At 37.1% G+C, this 24,923-nt stretch overlaps 1 protein-coding gene across 12 annotated transcripts in view; it reads right to left on the bottom strand.

Moving 5' to 3' along the window:
* PAM (peptidylglycine alpha-amidating monooxygenase) overlaps positions 1-24,923 on the bottom strand; it is a 179,793-nt gene that overhangs the window by 52,479 nt on the left and 102,391 nt on the right. For 6 of the 12 annotated variants that reach the window (XM_086413283.1, XM_086413284.1, XM_086413286.1 and 3 more), the window contains exons 10-14: positions 24,723-24,799; positions 24,268-24,371; positions 17,696-17,880; positions 16,557-16,628; positions 1,003-1,323 (exon numbers count right to left, since the gene is read on the bottom strand). In XM_086413283.1, coding sequence (XP_086269409.1) covers positions 1,003-1,323; positions 16,557-16,628; positions 17,696-17,880; positions 24,268-24,371; positions 24,723-24,799 — 759 coding nt within the window. The remainder of the gene's footprint in view (positions 1-1,002; positions 1,324-16,556; positions 16,629-17,695; positions 17,881-24,267; positions 24,372-24,722; positions 24,800-24,923) is intronic. The other 6 variants (XM_086413290.1, XM_086413291.1, XM_086413292.1 and 3 more) reach the window with 1 other exon arrangement.

Here is a 24,923-nt window from a genome sequence, read left to right as displayed (position 1 = left end):
ATCTGGGTTCCAGTTAACACCTCATAGAGACTATTAGGCCAGTCCTAATGGACAAGGCTTGAAACCTGTGTGTGAGAAAATGGCACTGCATGCTAATTTGTTTTTCAATTATAAATAAAAATCAGTTGGGTGTTGAATAATTTATGGCTTCCTGCAAAGCTGTATTTGAAAACATCATGCTGGCAGCCTGTGCCATTCCAGCCCACGCATGGACCGCTGCCATGCATGCACACCCGCTACTTTTCTGGAGATTATCTCCACATGCTGTATGATCTGGCCTTCCACATTAGCAAGTAACATGAAACACGATCAATATCACAGAAGCCACAACACAATTAAAGACAAAGATGAGGCATCCATAGCTCGCTGGTACAGAAACCTGAAGGGAATAAGGTATTGTCCTCTAATTACAGAAGCCAATCCTGGTTAGAAGATGAATCTGATAGTTACTGACTTGCTGGAGGTCCCTTCAGATATAACCATTCAGCTTTTCAATTAAGATGATAATTGATAATGGAACTTAAGAAATCAAAGTCATAATAAGGGTTACATTTTACAAGTCAATTGGATGAGAATGTTGGAAGTGTAAGATTCCTCTGAGAGGAATTAAATTACCTTAAAGAAAGTGGTGTATAACCATTTCACACAGTGGAACTTTATATATTAGGTTTGAATTTTTGGTTTAGTCCCAATGTTGATGTGGTTAAGGATTGGTTCTCCTGAATTCCATATGCCGCCCTTCCCCATATGATCCAGAGAGTTTGGGTCCTGGTAGTTCTGGCTCATCAACTGAACAGAAATGGAATGAATGTAGGATTGGACCAGAACAAAAACTCGAACAAAAGTGATATCTGATAATCCAAATAGAATCATGTTTTCCTAATGGTAAGTCCTTTTCATTGGTGAGCTTTCTCACCCACTAATTTTTATTCCCTTCAGATTTTGCTAATGTGGAGCGCAGTGTCTCACATTTTATTCTTTAAAAGAAGCACCTAAACGCACCTCCTGTGTGTTCTGGTTCCCAGGTGCCTTCACCAGGTAGGGGCTGCTGTAACGACAGAACTCTGCTCTCTGCAGGCCTCAAGGTAGACACTAGTCTGTGGAATTTGTGAATTCTGTCTCTGACAAGAATAGCATTGCCCCTCTCCTGTTCTGCACTCTCTCTGGTATCGGACCGACCAAGATCCTTCTTTTGGACTACGTTTGCAATCTCAGCTACCAGGTCAGACTCTGATTCTGCCTTTTCTGTAGGATTATATTTATGCACATGAACAACATCTTCCCTTTCTCCTAGCAGCTTGGAAAGTAGTGAATAGAAATCACCTGCGGAAAAAAGAGAAGAGAGAAGGGGTGGGGAGTTGATAAGACTTCAAAATTTACAAAATGTTGTGCCTTAAAAATATCATCTCTTGATTCCTGATAATAAGTGAGAGAGAAGGTTGCTCTCAGATGTTGGAGCATGGGGAGAAAAAAAAAAAAACGATTTTCCAGAACAATGAAAAAATAATAATGCTTCACATTTCATTTCATAAACCACCCATTTCCTTCTGTTATCTCAGCAGCTAATAACACTAAATAACCTCTATTAGCAAATAGTAGAAATAAAATCATGCATATGTGACTGCATGGGATATTTCACTAATGGTTTTCACAAGGCTGTTGGATTGATTTAAAAGTCAGAATTCATCAGTCTTTCAAAATAAAATATTATCAACAGTTACATCAGAAAACAGCTGTATGCACAGGCAAACCCTTTGAAGTTGTCTTTAAAAGCCTATTAAAGTATAATATACAAAAATAAAATGTATATTTTTGAGCAGGTGCTATGAAACACAAAAAATATAACATCCACGTGGCAACTGGAAAACCAAAGTTTTATTATCATTTTGTTAGCTGTGCTGCTGCTGCTCTAAGTAGCTCTAGTCGTCCATTTTAAACAAGAAATGAACAAGTTCCTGAAAAATAATTTTGTGACAAAAGAGTATTTTGAAATCAGTTTCTAGCAAAAGAGAAGATTTTGAACAAACTAGTATCATTGGAATGATTCATCACTGCAATATTATTTCATGTCTTCCTGTACTAAGAAGTAAATGTGGATACGATAATATAGCTTCATGAAAACAATTATTTATAAAATATTATGACAGATTCAAAATACAACTATGCAAGGTTCATGAAGCATTTTAATCTTCATCATTTACAATTATGGCTTCAAGTCCATTCAATCCATTCAGTCAACTGTGTGAATAGGAAACATTTCTATTTTCAATGAAATCATAAAGCTTTTCTAACCCAAACCCCAAGGTAACCCACAGTTCTTCCTTTTCCTCACCCTATATTAAGTACTGTTAATGAAACTTATGATTGTGGAGTCCTTTTGCTTAAGCTTTAATTACATTTATAGCATCATCAGACAACATTTATAAAATCTCTTTTTATGATTATCAGAAAACAAAAATAATAACTGGTTTAACCGGGATACATTCCACTAAAGAATATATTATTAAAATATATCAGTGCGTATTTGCAAATAATCTTGGTTTAATGATTCAAAGTAGGCTTTCAATTCTTGCTCATGAAAGCAGCTTCTCCCAGGTGAGATCTTCAATCAGAAAATAATTACCACGTATTAGGACAAATATCAGTAAAATGAACAAAGCAAATCACAATGCACCTGAGTGTGGTAGGCCACAGTGGCATCCTGCCTCACAGAAGAGAAGTAAATCTATTACTGAGAAATTCTCCTGCCCCACACACTAAACATAAGTAGCTCAATATGCTATTGTGCAATGAAACATTTTATATAGTGACTAAAAACAAGATGATTTCAGGGACAGATAAAGAACGCGATTTTAAAACCTGAATCCATGACATTAGGCTAACGCTGACGAAGGAACACAGGCTTAGAACTAAGCATGGTTATTCTGGGTTGTCAGCAAAAATCTAAAAGCTTTGATAAAGTACCAAATGCAGAGCACTTTGGAATGGTCATTTACAATGATCACTGGGTTAGGAAAATAAAAAGTTAGCAATGTAATATAGGCTTGGCTGCACACAAATGCACTGGCCTTGTGACAACACTGCTTCAGAGTAGCAACTCACTTCTCGAGATTACATGCAGGAGACTGCTAGATGGCTATCTCTTACAGTCTTACACATAAACCAGGAAGGTGTTCCCCGCGTCCCGCTCCTGCCCAGCCTTTCCCCAGCCTTTTTCTCTTCTGGTGTCTGAAATATATGAAATCTGGAAATGCTAACCATTTTTCTTAGTCATATTAAGATCTTGACTCATGAAGTCTATCTAACCTTGAGTACAGCGGATGGAATAGACTATAAATGGAGGACGTTGGATGGTCTCTACCCCAGCGTCATCTCTCAATATTCTTTTTTTTTTTTCAGTTTATATTATAGCCATATTGGACTTTACTTCCTTGAATGTCAACTCTAAGAAGATGCTGTTTCTCCTTCCCAGACATTTTCTCTCCCCAGGGCCTCAACCTTCAGATGCTCCTTAGGCATCACTTGTACCCAAGAAGCCTGCCTGGACAGCTAGACGAGGGGCGGCTGCGACGTGCAGCCACAGCCCTCTGCTCCTGTTCTGTATTGCTGTTACTCAGGGTCTGGTCTGCGTTTCCCACTAGTGTTCGAATCCAACCCCTGACACTTAATAGCTACTCTGTGCCTTTAAGCCAGTTACTTAACCTTTACAAATAGAAAACAACAGCTACTTTTAAAATTGTTTTGTGGATTTAACGAAGATAGTTAATGTAAAATGCCCAGTCCAGTGGATATCATAAAGTAGACATCACTAAACTGTACTTATTATAATTATTAATGACAAACATATAAACTCAAGTTGCAACATGCATCTGCTTCAATCTACGGCTTACCTAAAATTTTTAAAAATTAATTCCATTTCTTATTGAAGTACTGGGACTGTCATATGGAAAAAAGTCCCCTTTTACGTTTACGCCCTCTATTTTCTCAACAAGTCATCAAGGCTACATTTATGATTTGCTTCCTGATTTTACCAAAAAAGGTTGTATCTGTTCTTTCTTTTGCTTCTCAGTCTATTTCTGGAGAAAGAACCATCTCCACTCCAGTGTTCTGGGTACCAGCCCTCTCTGAGCCTTTGAGAGCCTTTCCTATCTGCTCTTTCTTTCCTTCTCTGACATGACTTCTCTGCCAAAGATCTGACTCAGGCTATAGACACACACACACTCTGTGTGTGTTTATCTTGAGTGGTCATGGAGATGAGAAGAGACCTCTTTTGACACACTATGTCTTTCAAGTTTTTCCATTTTCCCTCTTTCTGGAACAAGTTCCAGCACCATCTGCAACACCTTTCTGTGATAATGGAAACAGTCTTTACCTGTGTTCCCAATAGGATGGCTCCTGGATGCAAGGGGCGATGGAGGGCTTGTAGCGCAGCTAATACGACTGAAGTGAGCATTGCTGAGTTGTGTCCAACTCTTTGTGACCCCATGGACTATAGAGTCCATGGAATTCTCTAGGCCAGAATACAGGAGTGCGACCCCATGGACTATAGAGCCCATGGAACTCTCCAGGCCAGAATACAGGAGTGCAACCCCATGGACTATAGAGCCCATGGAATTCTCCAGGCCAGAACACAGGAGTGCGACCCCATGGACTATAGAGCCCATGGAACTCTCCAGACCAGAATACAGGAGTGAGACCCCATGGACTATAGAGCCCATGGAATTCTCCAGGCCAGAATACAGGAGTGGGTAGCCTTTCCCTTCTCCAGAGGATCTTCCCAACCCAGGGATTGAACCCAGGTCTCCGGCATTGCAGGCAGATTCTTTACCAGATGAGTCATTAAGGAAGCCCTACTGCAGTGGGTAGCCTTTCCCTTCTCCAGGGGATTTTCCAACCCAGGAATCGAACTGGGGTCTCCTGCATTGCAGGCGGATTCTTTACCAACTGAGCTACCAGGGAAGCCTTAATTTTTGTTAGCTTACTTTTAATTCATTTATATTCAAATTTCAATAACCACACGTGGTTAGTGTCTACCATATTGGACAGTGTGGGATGATGTGCTGCTTCATCCTTCCTCACATCCTCTTTCTTCCTAAACTGAAGGTATCTGCTTCCACTCCCTACTTAACTCCTGTACGGCAAGAGTCACCTAAGAGCTCCTAGTTGCCAAAGCCAATAGACTCTTCATCCTGACTACTGGTGGCACATGGCACTTTTAAAGTCCCTTCAGAAACTCTCCTTCTAATATGTTCTTTCCAGGTCTTCACCTGTCATCTTTGCTTCCTCTTATTTTGTTCAATATATGGAAACGCTGGTGTTTTCGACCCTGGGCTTTATTGACTACACCAAAGCCTTTGACTGTGTGGATCACAACAAATTGTGGAAAATTCTTCAAGAGAAGGGAATACCAGACCACCTAACCTGCCTCCTGAGAAATCTCTATGCAGGTCAAGAAGCAACAGAACTGGACATGGAACAACAGACTGGTTCCAAATCAGGAAAGGAGTGCATCAAGGCTATATATTGTCACCTTGCTTATTTAACTTATATGCAGAGTACATCATGCAAAATGCTGGGCTGGATGAAGCACAAACTGGATACAAGGTTGCTGGGAGAAATATCAATAACCTCAGATATGCAGATGACACCACCCTGATGGCAGAAAGTGAAGAAGAACTAAAGACCTCTTGATGAAAGTGAAAGAGGAAAGTGAAAAAGCTGGCTTAAAACGCAGCATTTGAAAAACTAAGATCATGGCATCTGGTCCCATCACTTCGTGGCAAATAGATTGGGAAACAATACAATGGAAACAGTGACAGATTTTATTTTCTTGGGCTCCAAAATCACTGCAGATGGTGACTGCAGCCATGAAATTAAAAGATGCTTGCTCCTTGGAAGAATAGCTATGACTAAACTAGACAGCATAGTAAAAAGCAGAGACATTACTTTGCCAACAAAGGTCTGTATGGTCAAAACTATGGTTTTTCTGTAGTCATGTATGGATGTGAGAGTTGAGCTATAAAGAAAGCTGAGTGCTGAAAAATAGATGCTTTTGTAGTGTGGTGTTTGAGAAGACTCTTGAGAGTCCCTTGGACTGCAAGGCGATCCAACCAGTGAATCATAAAGGAAATCAATTCTGAATGTTCACTGGAAGGACTGATGCTGAAGCTGAAACTCCAATACTTTGGCCACTTGATGTGAAGAGCTGACTCATTTGAAAAGACCCTGATGCTGGGAAAGATTGAAGGCAGGAGGAGAAGGGGATGACAGAGGATGAGATGGTTGGATGGCATCACCGACTCGATGGACAGGAATTTGGGTAAACTCCGGGAGCTGGTGATGGACAGGGAGGCCTGGCGTGCCGCAGTCCATGGGGTCGCAAAGACTTGGACACAACTGAGCGACTGAACTGAACTGAAGACCTCTTTCTGTTAAGTAGTCTCGGACACTCACAAAGCTTAAGCTGCTACATTTGACAAATGACTCTGACTAGTACCGAGATCCTAGTGGTATATAAAACTGTCATCTGGAAATTTCCACTTCGCTTGAATACCCACTTCAATGTGACTTTGAACTCAATAGGACCAAACCAGAACTCTTCCTCTTCTCCCCATACTTTAAAAAAAATAGTGTCTCAGTATTAAACCATGTTTTAGGACAATCAATCTGGAAAACTAAATTCATTGTTCTCTCACCAGTGAATCATGAAGTCATGTGATTCATTGATGCTGTATGTCAACATCACCTTTTCCCTCCCTACCACAATTACTCATCTGAGATGCTTATCAGCCTGTAACTGTCATGTTGAAAGACTCTACCCCTTATTCTTCTGGGCAAATCCTCAACCCTGCCTTCGACAGAAAAATCTGTTTGGACTTGGTATTAAAAATGCTCTATCTTTGTGCAAATGACTTATGATTGAAGGTAGCCTGCCTCCCCTCAATACTACCCGGGCATGACTCCTTTTCCTCAGCTCTGTCAACCAGTGTGTTCCGGGACAGTATTTCCTAACTCTACTCTGGGTCTTGCTGCTAAGGGGACCGTATAATTTAATTTCCAACTGGGACACATTTGAGAAAGAAAGGGGTGCTATTAATATTTATTCTAGCCATAAACTGGTCCTAGAAAAACTGGGATGTATAATTACCCTACTTACTCCTGACAGAGATAACATATGAGGAAGTACTTTATAAACTGCAAAAGACAGTAATAGTAATAACAGCTAATATTTTTTGAGAGCTTTGCATGAGCAGGTCACTTTACGGGGTCCTTCATACTACAGAATGCATTTGGCCTCCATGAAGTAGTCATTTCAGATGAGGAAAGCAGTGGCACGGTACTAAGGCGCACCGCTGAGGATGCTGAACCGGGTCTGAAGGAGGCAGCCTGGCCGAGGGGCCTGCCTTCTAAGGGCACTGGGTCCAGGTTTCCCTGTCTGTTCTGCAGCAGCCAGAACTCTTCTCTGTGAACTCACCTCGGACCTGTCATTCTCACCATAGTAATCTTTTTCTTTCTAAAGTAGTAGTCTTCTGAGAACAGGTGCTCAAGATTTATTCTCTAATTGAAGAAGTTTATTTTCTGTCCTATCCTAGCTTGTCTTTTTCTTACAACTGTGTAAGACTCTAATAAAAGAATCAATACATACATATATGGCAGTGATTTGAACAATGCTGGCCTAAAGAATAATGACTGGTTTTTGGTTTCAGAAAGTATGAGTTTTCTATTTTCTATTCTTTTTAAGAATTTTCACTTACCACTGGCAATATACCTTACATATATAATAAAATTCTCTAAGGTATTCTAAAAAACTTTTTTGTACATTTAAATTATCTGAGAAGGGACAAGTGGCAAGCTACAAATATGATTTTATATTAAAAAAAAACCCTCTCATTTCTTATTCATTATCATATTTCCAGTAGTTAGTACTGTTCCCATCACAGCAGATATTCAATAAATGATTCTGGAATGAATAATGTTTTAAAAATGCCACTCTTGGGTACTGCATTAGTAAAGATAAAAAATACTTCCTTGATGATTTTAGACTGCAATGAGTTCCATTTCTTTCTTCTCCACACGTCAAACTTTGATTCTTATCTTAAGAAATGCAGAAATGCTCTAGGTCTGTAAGTCATTTGGCTAAGTGGGTTTGGTATTTGGGAAACAGAAGAGAAGGAGCAGCTACCGCATCAGGAAACTATGCAGCATAATGCAAGAAAACCTAAAGCACTGCCATTAAACTCCAAGTCTGTTACTGTTTGCTTGCATTAACTATCTCACAGCTCAACAGACATTCTTCTATTTAGTTGGGACCACTCACTATTCCCTTCCAGCAGTACGGAAATTTCTCTGGTTTACTTTCAGAAATACGGTGAGATCAAAGTAAATGAGAGGGAAACATCCTTTGAAAAACTACCCCATACTTAAAAAATATTTTAAGATTACTGGATTAAAAAATAAGTACCCCTACTTTTAGACACATAGAATCTTAATTCTGGCAGGCATTTTATTATTTTTAAAATGATCAAAACCTTTTGGTAATCTTTCAGAATATAAACTCCCGTTTTCCACAGAAATCACTAGTACTTCATTACCTAAAACAAACAGTTCTTGTTGCTGCTTATTGCTCTGTGATTTCTATGGTACATGGAGAATAAACAGGATATTCATTAGCAATTTAACAAAATATGCCAAGTAACTAAGCTAATGAGATTATAACCATGCAACAACAACTGTAATAAGAGGGATACAAGGAATGATAAATGAAAGCATTTCTTTTCAGAGTTTCATATCTTGGTTTATGACTCAGGTAGAGCTGACACTTTCCCTTCTGGTTAAAGGTGATTTGGCTTACTGACTGTTTACTTATTACTAACCCACAGATGGTGACTGCAGCCATGAAATTAAAAGACGCTTACTCCTTGGAAGGAAAGTTATGACCAACCTAGACAGCATATGAAAAAGCAGAGACATTACTTTGTCAACAAAGGTCCATCTAGTCAAGGCTATGGTTTTTTCAGTAGTCATGTATGGATGTGAGAGTTGGACTATAAAGAAAGCTGAGTGCTGAAGAATTGATGCCTTTGAACTGTGCTGTTGGAGAGTCCCTTGAACTGCAAGGGGATCCAACCATACCATCCTAAAGGAGATCAGTCCTCAGTATTCATTGGAAGGACTGATGTTGAAGCTGAAATTCTAATACTTTGGCCACCTGATGTGAAGAGCTGACTCTTTTGAAAAGACCCTGATGCTGGGAAAGATTGAAGGCAGGAGAAGAAGGGGACGATGGAGGATGAGATGGTTGGATGGCATCACCGACTCAATGGACATGGGTTTGGATGAACTCCAGGAGCTGGTGATGGACAGGGAGGCCTGGTGTGCTGCAGTTCATGGGGTTGTAAAGAGTCGGATACGACTGAGCAACTGAGCTGAACCCACAATATCTATGCTACTAGCCTCAGAGACATAAAACACAAGATCATGGCAACTAGCTCAAGGATCACAAGTAAAGTCAACTTTATTACCTTTTCCTTCTATAGGATTCATCTAATTGGGAAATGATCAGAAGCAGAAAGGGGCTTTTTACCTTGTTTTTGTTTGTTTAGGAAAATAAGACAAATATAAGAAAAGAAGTCAGGAAATGACTTTTGTGACTGCCATACACACTGATCTATACTGGAAACACCAACTAGGTGACAAACGATCATCCACATCTGTTTATTCTGTTATCAGGAAACCAATTCAAAAGAGCATTCACTCAGCTTCCCAGAGCCTTGGGGGGTATTTAAAATTGCATTTGATAGATGAGTTCAATAAATAAAAATTTGTGAGCTGCTCATATATCATAACAAACCGATAAATTTTTAGTGACTGGAAAGAGAAACAAGACTTATTTTTTCCTTAAAATAGCAAAGTGCATTGAGAATGCTTGGAATTACCTAAGAAGATGCTACTAAAGTCATTGGGACTTTATTACAGAATGAAAGGAGGGTCTTATTTTGAACAACAAAGGAATTAAATTTTAACCACTAAGCCCAGCCTGTATGTCACTCTTCTCATAAATGGTTTATCAACTGTTACTTTAATAAGCTTCACAGCACACTACTGTCTTTTTAACTTGCAACCTTGTTCCCTTGATTCTGCTTGTTTGATAAAACATGCCAATGGTAATTCATTTTTGTTAGCATAAAACCACTGTGAAATTATTCTGTTTCACAGAAGGTGTCTGAAGACCTTTAACTATCTGGGGCCATGGAGTGATTTCCCTCTACAAATTGTATTTTCGTCATATTCCTCCTGCCTTGGGAATCCAGAAGCTCATGCTGACCTTTGAGTAGAAAGATTGATTATATGAGGGCATGAAGACTACAATGAGAAGAGTTTGGAGCAAACTGAATAAAACACACTAAAGGCTCTTTCTGCTGAAAAAGAAATGCTGTCCAGAGAATAATGTACAATAACAAGGACACACCACTATTGTAGATTTGACTTTCAATTCTGCCTTCAGTTTTTTTTTAAGGCCTAAAATCTTCCCAATACAATCAATATAAGTTTCAATATTAGATCTATGTTTTGAATTTTAAAGAAAAGAAACACTCAAAATTCAGAATTCTTAACAGCTGGCATGCCTCTTAATTTCAGCCCACATTCCTTGCCTAGACAATATCACCAGAAGGTTCAGGTTGTACCTTTGGTATAGACAACGTTTATGAAAAGAATCATAAAGCATAAGAAAAAAAGAGGAAAAAACATGTTTTCTAAAAGTGCCAACCGGAACACACAAGGAAGGAATACATTTGTATGTGTCTGCTCCGGAAAATCTCAACACCTTTCTCATTCTGTATAATCTAGGATTCATTTCCTCCACCCAGAATCACTGTCTAATTGGGTTTTATTGTTTAGCTCATTGTCCTTATTACATACACAGGGAATTCTTCACTAACAACATTTTCAAGGCATGGTGACATTTTCGTTTGTTCTGAATATCTATTAGTGCGTTTCTGCATTCACTCATTCACATAAGCTTACTTATAAACAAAATGGCTATTTTTAAAGCACTATGGGCATGAATATACATATATTATGCAACCACTGAAAGTCACGCATGCCAATAATTTTTATAGTTGGAAGAAATACACAAGATACAGTATTTTAAAAAGAAGATATAAAAATCTGCATACATATGATCTAAATATTTCAAAAATAATGTATGTATAATACAGAATTCACATACAGGGTATACATATACATCCATATTTCTAGGGATTATGGATGATTTTTATTTACTTCTTTATACCTTTCTATAATTTCCATATCTTCTATAATGAATATGATTTTTATTTAATTTTTTTTAATCTACATTTTTTTGCACACACAATTTTATTTGATTGACTATACTTTGAGGTTTTAGTCAGTTATTTACTGCCATTTTATAATAAGGAAACTGCAGTGCAGATACGTAAAGTAACTTGACTGAGATCATACTTCTACTACATTTGCAGAGCCAGTAAAATTGAAGCATTGTTTGTCCATACTTTTCACAAGGACTATCACATGGAATGAACATATCTACAGAAGTGTCTATAACTGTATTTTCCATGTATGTAGTAATATCATTCAAATGTATATAGATACGAATAAAAACTTATTGAGTGTGGCAAATCTAAAGTTGACATATAAATTTTAGGTATACTTGAAAGTACCCTTAAGGATCCCTTACATCTCCATTGTTGTTTTCTTTTAAATTATTTTATTTTTATTTTTTATTTCTTTAATATAAATTTATTTATTTTAATTGGATGCTAATTACTTTACAATATTGTATTGGTTTTGCCATACATTAACATGAATCCGCCATGGGTGTACACGTGTTCCCCATCCTGAAACCCCCTCCAATTCCCTCCCCATACCATCCCTCTGGGTCATCCCAGTGCACCAGCCCCGAGCCAAATAACATTATTTAAAAAAAAAATCCCTGCAGATTTAATTAAAGCCTCATTAAAATGTTTTCCACTGTTGCATAATCCAGGACAACCTGATAGATAAAGATGTGCATATAATGAGGTTCCTCTGGTGTTTCCATAATTATACCTTTTGAGACGGAGTCTAAGATACATTTGCCTTTGGTCAAAATTCTGTTCAAGAGAAAACAAAGGCAGACAAGGATCCTGCAGCAGGCTGGGCAACTCTACATGGATTCACACAACTTTTATGTCACTTTCAAACTTGCAGCCTTGTTAGTTAATTTCCAACCAGGATGAATATTCAGGCAAAAATTAATAGCTAGCATTCTTAGTGATTAGAATTTCAAAGAAAACAAAATATTATTTTTTTCCTGGGGAAACAGAGTATTAGATAAACCTGTGTTAAAAAGATTATTGGTTTGCTTTGATTTTTTTGTTTTCTCTCCATGCTGGGGGTACTTACCACTTCCTGTCCATTTCTGGCATGGGTACAGTTCTTTTTTTCAGCCTATGGCATATGAGTATTTCTCTGTCTCACCACCCCCCACCTCTTTTTTTTTTTTTTACTACCTCAATAAAGGTCATCCCTTCTTTCCAACATAGCATTTAATATTATATATCCTGACCTTTATCTTTCTGTCTGCTTTGCCAAGACAGGAAGCAGAAAAAAAAAATTGTTTGCACTATCCAGGTAGGGCTTTCTCTATTATTTAGCCATTGAAGGGTTCAGAGATTACCTTTGGGTACATGTCCTCTAATGTTTTGGGTCTTTTCTTTCTTGCTCCTTAACTGTTCTATTTCTAATGGCAGTTTTATATCCATGTGACCAACATTAATGCTGTCTGTTAGTTTATGGCTAGCACAACTGAAATAATTTAGGACTTTTATTTATCAGAGATTTAAAATATTCAAAGAATCAATACAACTAGGAGGAGTATTTGAACATAAATTGTTCTGGCCAGAACACCAAAATAAGGCAAAGGGTTAAGTCTGAGGACTTTCTTTTAAAATCAGCCTACATGGTGTAATTTATTTGAATTATTAGAGCCCTCCTATCAGCTACTCGGTTAATTTAACACCTCAGGGAATGAATACAAATAGATATTTGTGCAAACAAACATCTCTGAGAAAAATAGGACACTCTCTCAGTAATGAGTAGATTTGCCCTGTGTATTGCAAGGAGATAGATTGATCTCATTAGTGAATCAAATGGATGATGTGTACAAATACACATTTGAAATATTTCTGTATTTCTCTTTAAATTCCAGGCTGGTGATCCCCCAAAGACCAGCAGAAGAATAGAGAGGCTACATTGGTCACTGAAATGGCTTTTGGTGAAGTATTTGTCTTCACATAATCCTGGACGTGACATTCTGATGGACTCACTAATTTCAACATATAAATACCATAGCTTTTTTTCCTGCAGTATGAAAACTGAGTCAGCCTAATGGTTTCTTCCTCCCAAGTTAAATAACTTGATAGCATTTTTATTCATAAGTAGAATAAAATGGCAACTAGAGGAAAATAATTTATGTATCCTTAGAATTCTTCTCTGAAACCATTAAGACTATACTGGGTATATAGCCCAATATAAATATATAAGCATATATTTAAACTTCTTAATATTATATGTATATGCTATCAAACACAAAAGGGTAAACAAACAGCAATATATAAAAGTATATCATAGCATTTGGTTTTTAGACATATATGGCACCTCCTGAAATCTTACTGTTTGAAAAGAATTGGTTAAATCTAATATTTAAGGTTACTCTGCTAATAAGACCTCTAGGTTTCTGATCTTTCAGAGGTTTCAAAGTCTTACTTGATCAACTCAACTTCAAAAAGAAAACATAGTCCAGCCTCAGTTTCCACTGAAATATTTTACAAGCTGAATGGACTAAATGGGAGTCTCATTCCTTCAGATCAGATCAGTCACTCAGTCGTGTCCGACTCTTTGCGACACCATGAATCCCAGCACGCCAGGCCTCCCTGTCCATCACCAACTCCCAGAGTTCACTGAGATTCATGTCCATTGAGTCAGTGATGCCATCCAGCCATCTCATCCTCTGTCGTCCCCTTCTCCTCCTGCCCCCAATCCCTCCCAGCATCAGAGTCTTTTCCAATGAGTCAACTCTTCGCATGAGGTGGCCAAAGTACTGGAGTTTCAGCTTTAGCATCATTCCTTCCAAAGAAATCCCAGGGCTGATCTCCTTCAGAATGGACTGGTTGGGTTTCCTTGCAGTCCAAGGGACTCTCAAGAGTATTCTCCAACACCACAGTTCAAAAGCATCAATTCTTCGGTGCTCAGCCTTCTTCACAAGGCTCATATCCATACATGACCACAGGAAAAACCATAGCTTTGACTAGATGAACCTTTGTTGGCAAAGTAATGTCTCTGCTTTTGAATATGGTATCTAGGTTGGTCATAACTTTCCTTCCAAGGAGTCAGCGTCTTTTAATTTCATGGCTGCAGTCACCGTCTGTAGTGATTTTGGAGCCCAGAAAAATAAAGTCTGACACTGTTTCCACTGTTTCCCCATCTATTTCCCATGAAGTGATGGGACTGGATGCCATGATTTTCGTTTTCTGAATGTTGAGCTTTAAGCCAACTTTTTCACTCTCCTCTTTCACTTTCATCAAGAGGCTTTTGAGTTCCTCTTCACTTTCTGCCATAAGGGTGGTGTCATCTGCATATCTGAGGTTAGTGATATTTCTCCCGGCAAGCTTGACTCCAGCTTGTGTTTCTTCCAGTCCAGCGTTTCTCATGATGTACTCTGCATATAAGTTAAATAAGCAGGGTGACAATATACAGCCTTGACGAACTCCTTTTCCTATTTGGAACCAGTCTGTTGTTCCATGTCCGGTTCTAACTGGTGCTTCCTGACCTGCATACACATTTCTCAAGAGGCAGATCAGGTGGTCTGGTATTCCCATCTCTTTCAGAATTTTCCACAGTTTATTGTGATCCACACAGTCAAAGGCTTTGGCATAGTCAAGAAAGCAGAAATAGATGTTTTTCCGGAACTCTCTTGCTTTTTCCATGATCCAGCGGATGTTGGCAATTTGATCTCTGGTTCCTCTGCCTTTTCTAAAACCAGCTTGAACATCAGGAAGTTCATGGTTCACATATTGCTGAAGCCTGGCTTGGAGAATTTTGAGCATTACTTTACTAGCGTGTGAAATGAGTGCAATTGTGCGGTAGTTTGAGCTGTACTACATATGTTGCTGTTCGGAAATATGTTCTAAGATGACTCCAATTCTTTCAAAGACATACAGTTCAAACAGTGTGTGCATTGCCAAAATAATTCATTGTAAGTCTGATTAAATTTCTGGACAGTCAGAGTAAACACTTAAAGCTACTATGTTTAGGCTATAATTATTGATTTCCTTACAAAATATATACACAGCATTGATAAACTTGGTTATTTTAAGTCATACTCAATAGTTCAGTATGAACCATTTACCATAAATTATTTAGTATAGAGTCATCTTCTTTTTTTAATTTAATACAAAATAGAAACAACTTTGAGCTAAGTTTTTAGGTCACTTTGCTAGAATGAGATGTTATGAAACATACCCTGTATAATTTCAAAATTTTTATGTTACAGTTTACCCTACCCCCCTTTCAGAATGCATTTTTTTCTTCAAAAAGCCTGTTTTTAATTTTGCAAATGCTATTTGTGTAATATTATTAGCGTATAGTGCATTTATTATAAGTGTATCTTTGACCTAGACCTAATAAAATACATTTTGAATAATTCCTATAGAAGTTCTTAATATCCAAAGAGTCACAAATTTCTATGACTGCTAATAGAAAAATCCTATTTCCTGTATACTTTATATTGTCATTAGAAGTGTGTTTGCATTAACATTGAACTAATGTTTTAAAATATATTACATCTAGGCCAAAAACGACTTGATAACATACTTCAGCCTAACACAAAGTACTATCTTCTAAACAACCGCAAGAAAGCAAGATTCGGGAGAATAAATTTTCAGTGCCAGCACATGCAATATACGACTTAACAACATGAAATATTACATTAAGTAAATAGAACAGAGGAAGAATGGAGCCTTCTTAACTCATCAGATGGCAACTTAACACAAAACAATTGCTTAAGATGATAACCCCTCCTACCTTACCTGGCAGAGAAGAATGACTTAAAAGACAGGCAAGATACAGTTTAACTCAATTTCTTTTTTTCTTGAACCTCAAATATAGCAAATGAACACACCATACAAAGTGTATAAGAATTTAAATGTTAAAGGTCATTAGGTTTCAAAAGCAGCCCACTAATTGTTTCTAATGATTATATTTGTACTTATTGTACTCTATATAAAAGTGACAATATTAAATAAGATAAAACAAAGACAGAAAAACTTAATGGGACTAAATTACATTAATGAATTGTCAAAGCCAAAGTCTAACAGTTGATTATTTTCTCCTGAATTATACATTATATAAAATCAGTAATATGGATGCATTAGGCTGATAAAGAAAGACCTAAAATATCTCAATAACTTTAAATTTTGTTTGCCTATTTGGATAGTGAATACTTTTATATGCCTAGTTATAGCAGGAAGCATACATACCCTGTTCTAACACTCCTTCTTCTTCTCGTTTGGGCTGCTGTAGTAAAGAAGTCTTGTCTTTGTTCTCTGTTTCTAGAAGGGATCAAAAGAGCTGAGAGTAAATTTGCAGTATATATCACACACTGTAAATAGTTTTTTGGAAATATACTATCAACATAAAAATATTTTCAGGATCCTATGTTTCATAAAAACAATAGTATTAAAAATTCATATGGCAGAAATGCCCTCTTGATTCACAAAAACTCTATCATGACTACCAAGCGCCAGACTCTGGCTTAACACCAGAGTCAACTACCATTGCAGTGATATAGACATGATATAGAATTTTGAAGATGCACTAATAAAACTGCTTGTATTATTTTTTAAATTGAACTTAGGATATTTTCAGAACATTTAATAGTACATTTTTAAAATATGTTGGAATTTTCATAAATGACCTGCTTGCTATGTTAACTTCTTTTATAAAATTTCCTGTAGAAAGAAATAAGAAGTTTTTCTGGCATTAAGACCAAACTTGTAATACTCAGTCAAGTCTCATCATACTTCATCCAATAAAAAAGTATGGGTTTTGCAATTTTAAACTGAAGAAATGACAATCATGACCATTTTGCAGATGAACAGTAAGTTAAAGAACAATTCTGAGAAGGTGCTCAAAAAGACTAAGGCTAGTAATGCCTCATAAATCAAGAATTGTTCTTAGCTTGAAGAGACTCATTAAACAGATAATGTAAGGTATGATCAGAGATGATAACCATTTCCATTTACAAACGGTGGCACTCTTTAGAACATGGTATATAAATTCATAAATTGTATAATTCATTACTAGTCATGGGAAGAATGAAATGAGGAAACTAGAAACACGAACTACATGAAGAAAGATCTTTATTTACAGACTTGGTCCCAAACGAATCTGTTTCATCACTAGTTGAGAGTTTTCATTTTAACTGTTTTGATAGGGACATGTCAGGAGGGGAGAGAGAGGAGAAAAGGGGGAAAGAGAGAATCAGATTACGTGAACACGTGCAACTGCCTGACAGGAGGAGGGTGATTTGAAGTATTAATCATACAGTCAAGCAAAACACATAAGAAAATGAAAAACATAAAAACATATGTTGCTTTAAATTAAGCATCAGTTTTACCTTTGTGATGTCCATGCATCATAACCATATCGGATTTCACAGGAATTGGAATATTGGCCTCTGGTGGTATGGTTCTGAATATATCTGGAGCTACATTCTGTGTACAGGTCATGAAAGAAACTGCATGCTTGGCTTCCATGTAATACATAATGTATAAGTTGCACATTTCATCACTAGACGTGCCACTGCAGGCAAAAACAAAACAGAAAGAAAACAACCAACCAAACAAAAAAAACCCCACAGATACGACAGATTAGTCATTCACATAAACACATTCTTCATGCAAGAAAAATGCAACTGGTCAGTCTGCCAGCAGTAGATTCAACGGTGGACATATTGTGCATTTATTTTAAAGCTTTCATTAAAACCCATCACAGTTTTCAACATCAAGAGCATACTGTCAATGGCATTTTTCCACTTAAAAATGGAGAATCCTTTTGCCGTCACTCCATGGATACCACCAAATACTACAGATGGAAATGACATTTTAGTTGCAACGAGAGGCTTTCTTTTCTCTTCTAAATCCTTTTATTTTTTAGTCCTTTTTCTATTTGTTAAAACTCATTGATAAAGCAAAGTATTTTTCTCATGGGAAAATTTAATTATTTACTTATAACAATAAAATTCAGAACAGTTCAACAGAAATACCACATATTATTTACAAGCTTATATGAAAATGGCTTTTTCCATTTAACCATGAGAGTCTGGGATCTCGCTTTCGGTTACTGCCTTGTTCCTGAGGGTGAGATGAATCAAGAATCATATGTTGATACTAGGACATCATAAACGTATCTCTGATATCTGTCTTGGCACCTTGATTTCTATAGTAGGGAAGACAAGAATGCCTGAGGAATGATACAAAGTGAAAGCAGGCCTAATCTCTTCTAAGAGCTCAGATCTGAATGGGGTAGTGCTGGATAACTGAATAACTCAAGGTTAAAAATAGACTTTTAAACAGTGGGGTGGTCATTTCCAAGAAAAAACGTTTCAAATAATATAAACCATGCCTAATAGTTGATAAAACATGTTTTCTTCTTCCTCAATTCACATGGGTTATTATGTGTTTCATACTCTTTTCTATTATTCGGAAGGAAATGTTTAGGTACACCATTGCAAAACTTTTATAAACCAAGATGGTTCCAGCAAAAGAACATTTCCTTTTTGGTACTGGTTCTGACAATTTTTAGCAAGCCTCTGCTAATAAAAAGCAAGCTCTGAAATGGACTATTTGCTGTACAGAAACACGTCAGTGTTGACTTTTCCAGCAATGTCACGGAGCACTTATTTCCTCTCCATAGCAACAGTAATGACATCAGCAAGGGAAGGAAAAAAAAAAAAAGAAAAATCTTTTCCAAACAGGGATGTGGTTTCTCTAAGCTCTGAAAATGGAGAGCCCCTGAGAGACCACAGGAATGGTCATGGGAAGCTCTGTTTATGCTTTGAAAATAATTTGGCTTTTCACCCTCCGAATCTGATACCTGTCAGGGTAAATGCGTCTCCCATGAAATATAAGCAAACGGTGACGTGCAATCCCAAACAGACACCTGTTCCCTACACGTATCTTCATGTGTCAAAACACCATTGCTAAGAATTATATTTTAGCAGCTTAGGAGTTGGTCAGAAAATTATATGCTATAAAAGGAAGGGCTGGAGCCAAAGTAATAAGGTGGAGCCTCTCACTATAGTATCTGCCCTCCCCCATTCAAAATGAGGAAAAGGGTATATAGACTAAGACAGAGAAATGAGGGGAAAGGAATTTAAGATGTGGCCCTGGTTCAGAAAACCCTGAAATCATGGTGCAGAGCAGGAAAGTGAAATGAAACCTTCCCAAATTAGGGAAAGGAAAAAACTGCATAGATGTATATAATAATAAATGAAACTTGAAATTAACCCATGGAAAGATCCTTCTATATTTTGTCCTCTTGGGAATGTCATGCCCATGTTCATCTCTAAACATGTGTGATTTTGTGAAACCGCCTCATCCGTTCACCAAATATAGCTCATTTGAGGCACTGACTCTATGATACAGTATTGAGCTGATTAAATAAGAATCTTCACAAAGAAAATTTCATTGAACAGCTGAAGGAAAAGAAAAGCCATACTTTCTTTCCATCAATAATTGAACTTGTAGTCAAAGGAACTTTGAGCTCCAATCCGAGAAACTATAATATCTTAAACATGTTAGGATTCAAATGATCCTTAGTATCAGCCAACACAGTTTGCCTATATTATTCAATATTCATCTTTTTTCTACTCAAAAGATCTGACTTTAAACCAAGTTGCTTTCTACGTTCCTAAGGAAGAATTGTAACACATCCACCTTCTTTTCCATAGAGAATAACATATGCAATTCGACTCTGTCAACCTCCTCCTCCTCCACGGTGGAGGAGGACCGTGTTCTGACTGCTCCTCTGGCCCCACCAAATGGCCCTTTCAACAGTCCTTATCGCCACTGTTGATTCCCTGAATGATGACGGCTGGTATCACCTAGATCCCCAAACTACAGGGCTACTTTTCTCTCCTCTTCATGCATAATAAGGTGCGTACATGACAATTACTTCTTTTACACCAGCTAGCTTTAATTCTGACAGCGTGTGGTTAGCCTGAAAATAGTAGGTCCTCAGTAACTATCTGTTGAATGAAGAATAAGTCATTTGTCTTAACAGATGCCTATAATTTATTACAGGTGGCATAACCTGTTACCCCATACATTATACTGCTGAGTCAGGTCCATATAATGAACAATTTACAGCATTTCTCATGAATATTTATGTCTGTTTCTCTTTCTTTCATCTATCCATCTATCAGGGTTTTATAAAAATATATCATTTCATATTATAAACATATGTAGTAGACCTTTAAGAAAGTATCAAGTATTCTGAAATGCATCCTTTATAAAAACCCAAATACTGCAGAACACCGTGACTACATTTCAGACAGTGATACACCACTCTGGCGATTCCCTCATCCCTAGCCCTACACGTATCTTCATGTGCCATGCTAGACTTAAAAGCAGCCAAGATGGTAAAAGACTCATTTTGGAAAGAAATATGAAAACTTTAAAGAAGTTATTTTGCAAAGCTCTGAATTGTTTCTTAAAAGGTTTCCTGGTGCTTTAAAACTTTGTACACTACTACGAATACATGTGGGCTCAGTCGTGTCTGACGCTTTGTGACCTGCGGATTGTAGCCCGCCAGGCTCCTCTGTCCATGGGATTTTCCAGGCAAAAATACTGGAGCGGGTTGCCATTTCCTTCTCCAGGGGATCTTCCTGACCCAGGGAGCCAACCTGTATCTCTCTTGTCTCCTGCATTGGCAGGCAGATTCTTTACCACTAGCACCAACTAGGAAGCCCTAAAACTTGTATATTAAGGGGCTATTGACCATATAACTTTATTTGCATATAATATACTTTAAATGCTGATTAAAGTGTTGTGCTTGGTAACTACAAATATTTATTAGACCTTCTCAAATGTATATGAAATAACTGTTTCCAAATGAAACATATGACCAACAAAATTGATCAAATTGGTAAATATTACCTACCAATTCTCAAGAATTAATCCTAAATTTTATACTTTTAGGCAAATTAGCTGACTTAATTAGCTTATTTGGCTCACTCAATTAAATTCTTGTTTTGGATGTTTACACTTGACTAAACATTTGAAATGAACTAAGAGAAGCCTCATGTTGAATATAAAATATACAATGCAGTGTCAGGCACAAAATATTGCTCTGTGTAAGTTAATTAGTACTACATTGTTAATATATACATTAGAGAAATTTGCCTAAGATATATTACTCATATTTAATATTTAAAAAGAAATATGTATCTGGGTTAAAATGTTATCATTAAGTTTATTGATATATTTTGTCTTAAATTCACTTGTTTCTAATGGTTGTATTTTGAGTTGAACCTCTGGTTAAAAACTGTCCCGAATTTTTTAACTATTTCTTATTAGTTAACTCTGATTGTTCTACCTAAGCTTTCTTCGGAGAAGGCAATGGCACCTCACTCCAGCCAGTACTCTTGCCTGGAAAATCCCATGGATGGAGGAGCCTGGAAGGCTGCAGTCCGTGGGGTCGCTGAGGGTTGGACATGACTTACCGACTTCACTTTAAGCTTTCTCCAGTTCTAAAATTTCTAGCTTAATGCAGAGTTAAACTAGGACCGGGCAGAAGAATCACTCAACTGAAAATCTTACTGGTAAGGCCACTAGATGGTACAATTTTCCTGTAAACCTAGTTTCCAGGTGGCTACAGAACAAGCAGGTTAAAAACTGGGAGCCCACTGTTCTTCCAGTGCATGGAGGGGACATCTTCTGGCCCCATAAGACCTCTGGATAAGTGAGACTTGCGTTTAAGTTAGGCTTTAGGCTCAGGGCGCAAACCTGTGCCAGTGGCAGTGATGTTTGTGTATGTGTGGGTTGGGGGGTAGATGGGAACAGAGAAGAGAGAGAGATTTACAGAGTATCATTTACTTAAAATGGGCTTCCCAAGGGGCGCAGTGGTAAAGAATCCACCTGCCAATGCAGGAGATGCAAGAGACATGGGTTTGATTCTTAGGTTGAGAAGATCCCCTGGAGTAGAAAATGGCAACCTGCTCTAGTATGCTTGCCTGAAAAATTCCATGGACAGAGAAGCTTGGCGGGCTACAGTTCATGAGGTCGCAAACAGTTGGATATGACTGAGCACACACAACACATGTTTAATTTAAAATACATCACAAATAAACTAGTTTTCCCTTTTTATTGGTTACATTCTCAATTGTGATACTATAGCACCCTATGGAGGTGGTATTCTTTATTTTACAAAATGGATGCATTGTTGTTATTACTGAAAAGCATACTAAGTGCTATAGGAATGCTATGCATTATTATGAGGATTTAATTCATATTTAAATTTATCCAAAATCTCCTGCTTTCTTAGTATAAATTAAATATTCAGAATATAGATTGACCCATAAGTTAATTTCCTATAATTTCTTTCTACTTCATTTATATTACAAAGTGGTGTTTCCTTTAGCCCACAGGACATTTACAAAAAGATAGATTGGTATAGTCATTTTAGGGTATTATTTTAAAGCAAAATGCGCATTTTAAAAAAAGACTAGAATTATTTCGGACTCATGAAACTGAAAGAGGCCCCTAGAGATCACTTTGGCCTCTCATCCTGGTACTATAACAAGTCATTAATTTCCATGGCTGATATTGCTACACAGAGGATACTCAAAAGATAGAATCTGGCGGAAGTTACAAACCCTCCCACATTGTAAAGGTACCTCTAAGCAAAAAAAAAAAAAATTCTACTTATTTCACACTTGAACTTGAAAACTAATACAAAGAATGTGTTGAAAGGGACTTGTTTTACTCCTTTGTTTATTTCAAAGGTTAATAAAATAATGAATGGCATTTAAATAAAGTTCCAGAGACACTACACTTCATATATTTAAAGATTGTTAATAAAGTGAATGATTAGACTTTTTCAAATTTAATTATATCGATTTTGTCAATCCTTTTGTTACCATTTTATGCAACTCAGTAATTGTACTGCTTTCCTCACATCTCTGTCTTAAATTTAGCAAATTCATCTAAAAGCAAGTCTGTTAAAATTTCCTTGTTTAATATAAATCGATAACTTTTTTCTATTTATCATTAGTCTCAAAATTGATGCTTATTAATAAAAAACCCTCTTAGGCTGACATAAAAAAGATCCTATTCTACCATCTCAAATGCTTTTTTTTTCATTCACCTGCCTTAGTACCTTTTATGTATCCCCTAACAACCAACAGCTCGCGTTGTCATCATAAGGATCATCTGTGCATCTAATGCGTATTTTCAGATGTCTACTCTCTGTAACTCCTCTTTGATCAAAAGATAAATGGTTTAAAGCTCCATCTTCTACGTGGTGTCAGTAAATATTTTATAACCTAGTTTAAAATGGAAAGGAGGCTCCTTGGTTCTTTTCTAACCAAAAGACATGATAAGAGGCTTTATCTTTCATTTTTAATTTAGGCAAACCCTTTTTGAAAGAGTTCATAGTGCTTTGAAAAATGTACTTGCTGTTATAAAATATACTTATTTCAAAGCAGCTCAGTATTTTGAAGCTTACTTAAAAGTTGAACATTCTCATAATGAATACATAAAGGTTTTAACAGGTAGGGAAAAAAATCCTGGTTCTGAGTAATTAATGGCCACCATTACATGCAGAACCTATATATTCCCCTAAATTTGAGCATAGGACCAAAGGACACTTGAGAAAAAAATTATTATCAATACATTTTTCTTTATTAAGATGTACAGGAGGTAATACACACTCCTGTGGCAACTATAATATGCAGAGGTGTGATCCTAAAGGTCTTGAATAAGCAGGAAGATAGGAATTATGAAAAACTAAGCACATGTTCTGCAGTTTGACCAACTCAATCAGTCCTGAAAGCATAAAATGCTAGGGTTTGTTGTAATTGTTTATAATAGGGGAAAAATGCCATTCATTCATGAAGATAACTGTCACTTATAACCACGCCTCATCCTAATAAAGTATTTTTAAATAATGGAATCTGTGGAGTCATACCCAATGTGTGTGACTTCTGTCCTCCCTTCCCCAGTGAACACACATCTTGCTGCCAGGATGTCACCAAAACTCACATCCACTGGGCGCTCTACTGGGTAGAAGGCCTGCAAAGAGACAAACACAACGATTCATTAAAATTATCAACAACACCCAGAAGCTCATGCTTAGTAGCATGAGGCCTGGCTACCCTAGGTTGAGGGGATGAATACACACACAGTCGCAGACACACTTCACCACCCTGCTTAGAAATACTCAGAAAACTGATAAGGAACCCATCAAATTGGAAACAATAAAAAAAAAAAAAAGAAGTTAAACACAGCTTAGACATAGAGTAAAGGTAGATTTAGAGATTTTTAGATTCTAGAGAAATTCACAAGGGCTCTATAAGGGCTTTATAAATTACCACCTGCTGATTAATATTTTTTTCTCTCAAAATTGTACTAGATTCCACACACCTGTGGCAGTTGGGGGCTTTGGCGTCCAATCAGGGTCCACTGTCCATTTCTTACTCTGTATCCACTGACTACCTTGCCTGTAATGAACACAAATTATAATTGTATAGGGTATTAAAAAGATAAAAGGCATTATTTGTTTTCTTATTGCAAAATAAAATACAAATATTTTCAGAAACCCAAATGCTCGGCATTTTAATGAAA

This window comes from Bos grunniens, chromosome 7, assembly GCF_055505025.1.
Source record: "Bos grunniens cultivar Pamir isolate PY7600 chromosome 7, Bosgru_T2T1.0, whole genome shotgun sequence".
Classification (NCBI taxonomy): domain Eukaryota; kingdom Metazoa; phylum Chordata; class Mammalia; order Artiodactyla; family Bovidae; genus Bos; species Bos grunniens.
This window is presented reverse-complemented; position numbering and strand designations above follow the sequence as displayed.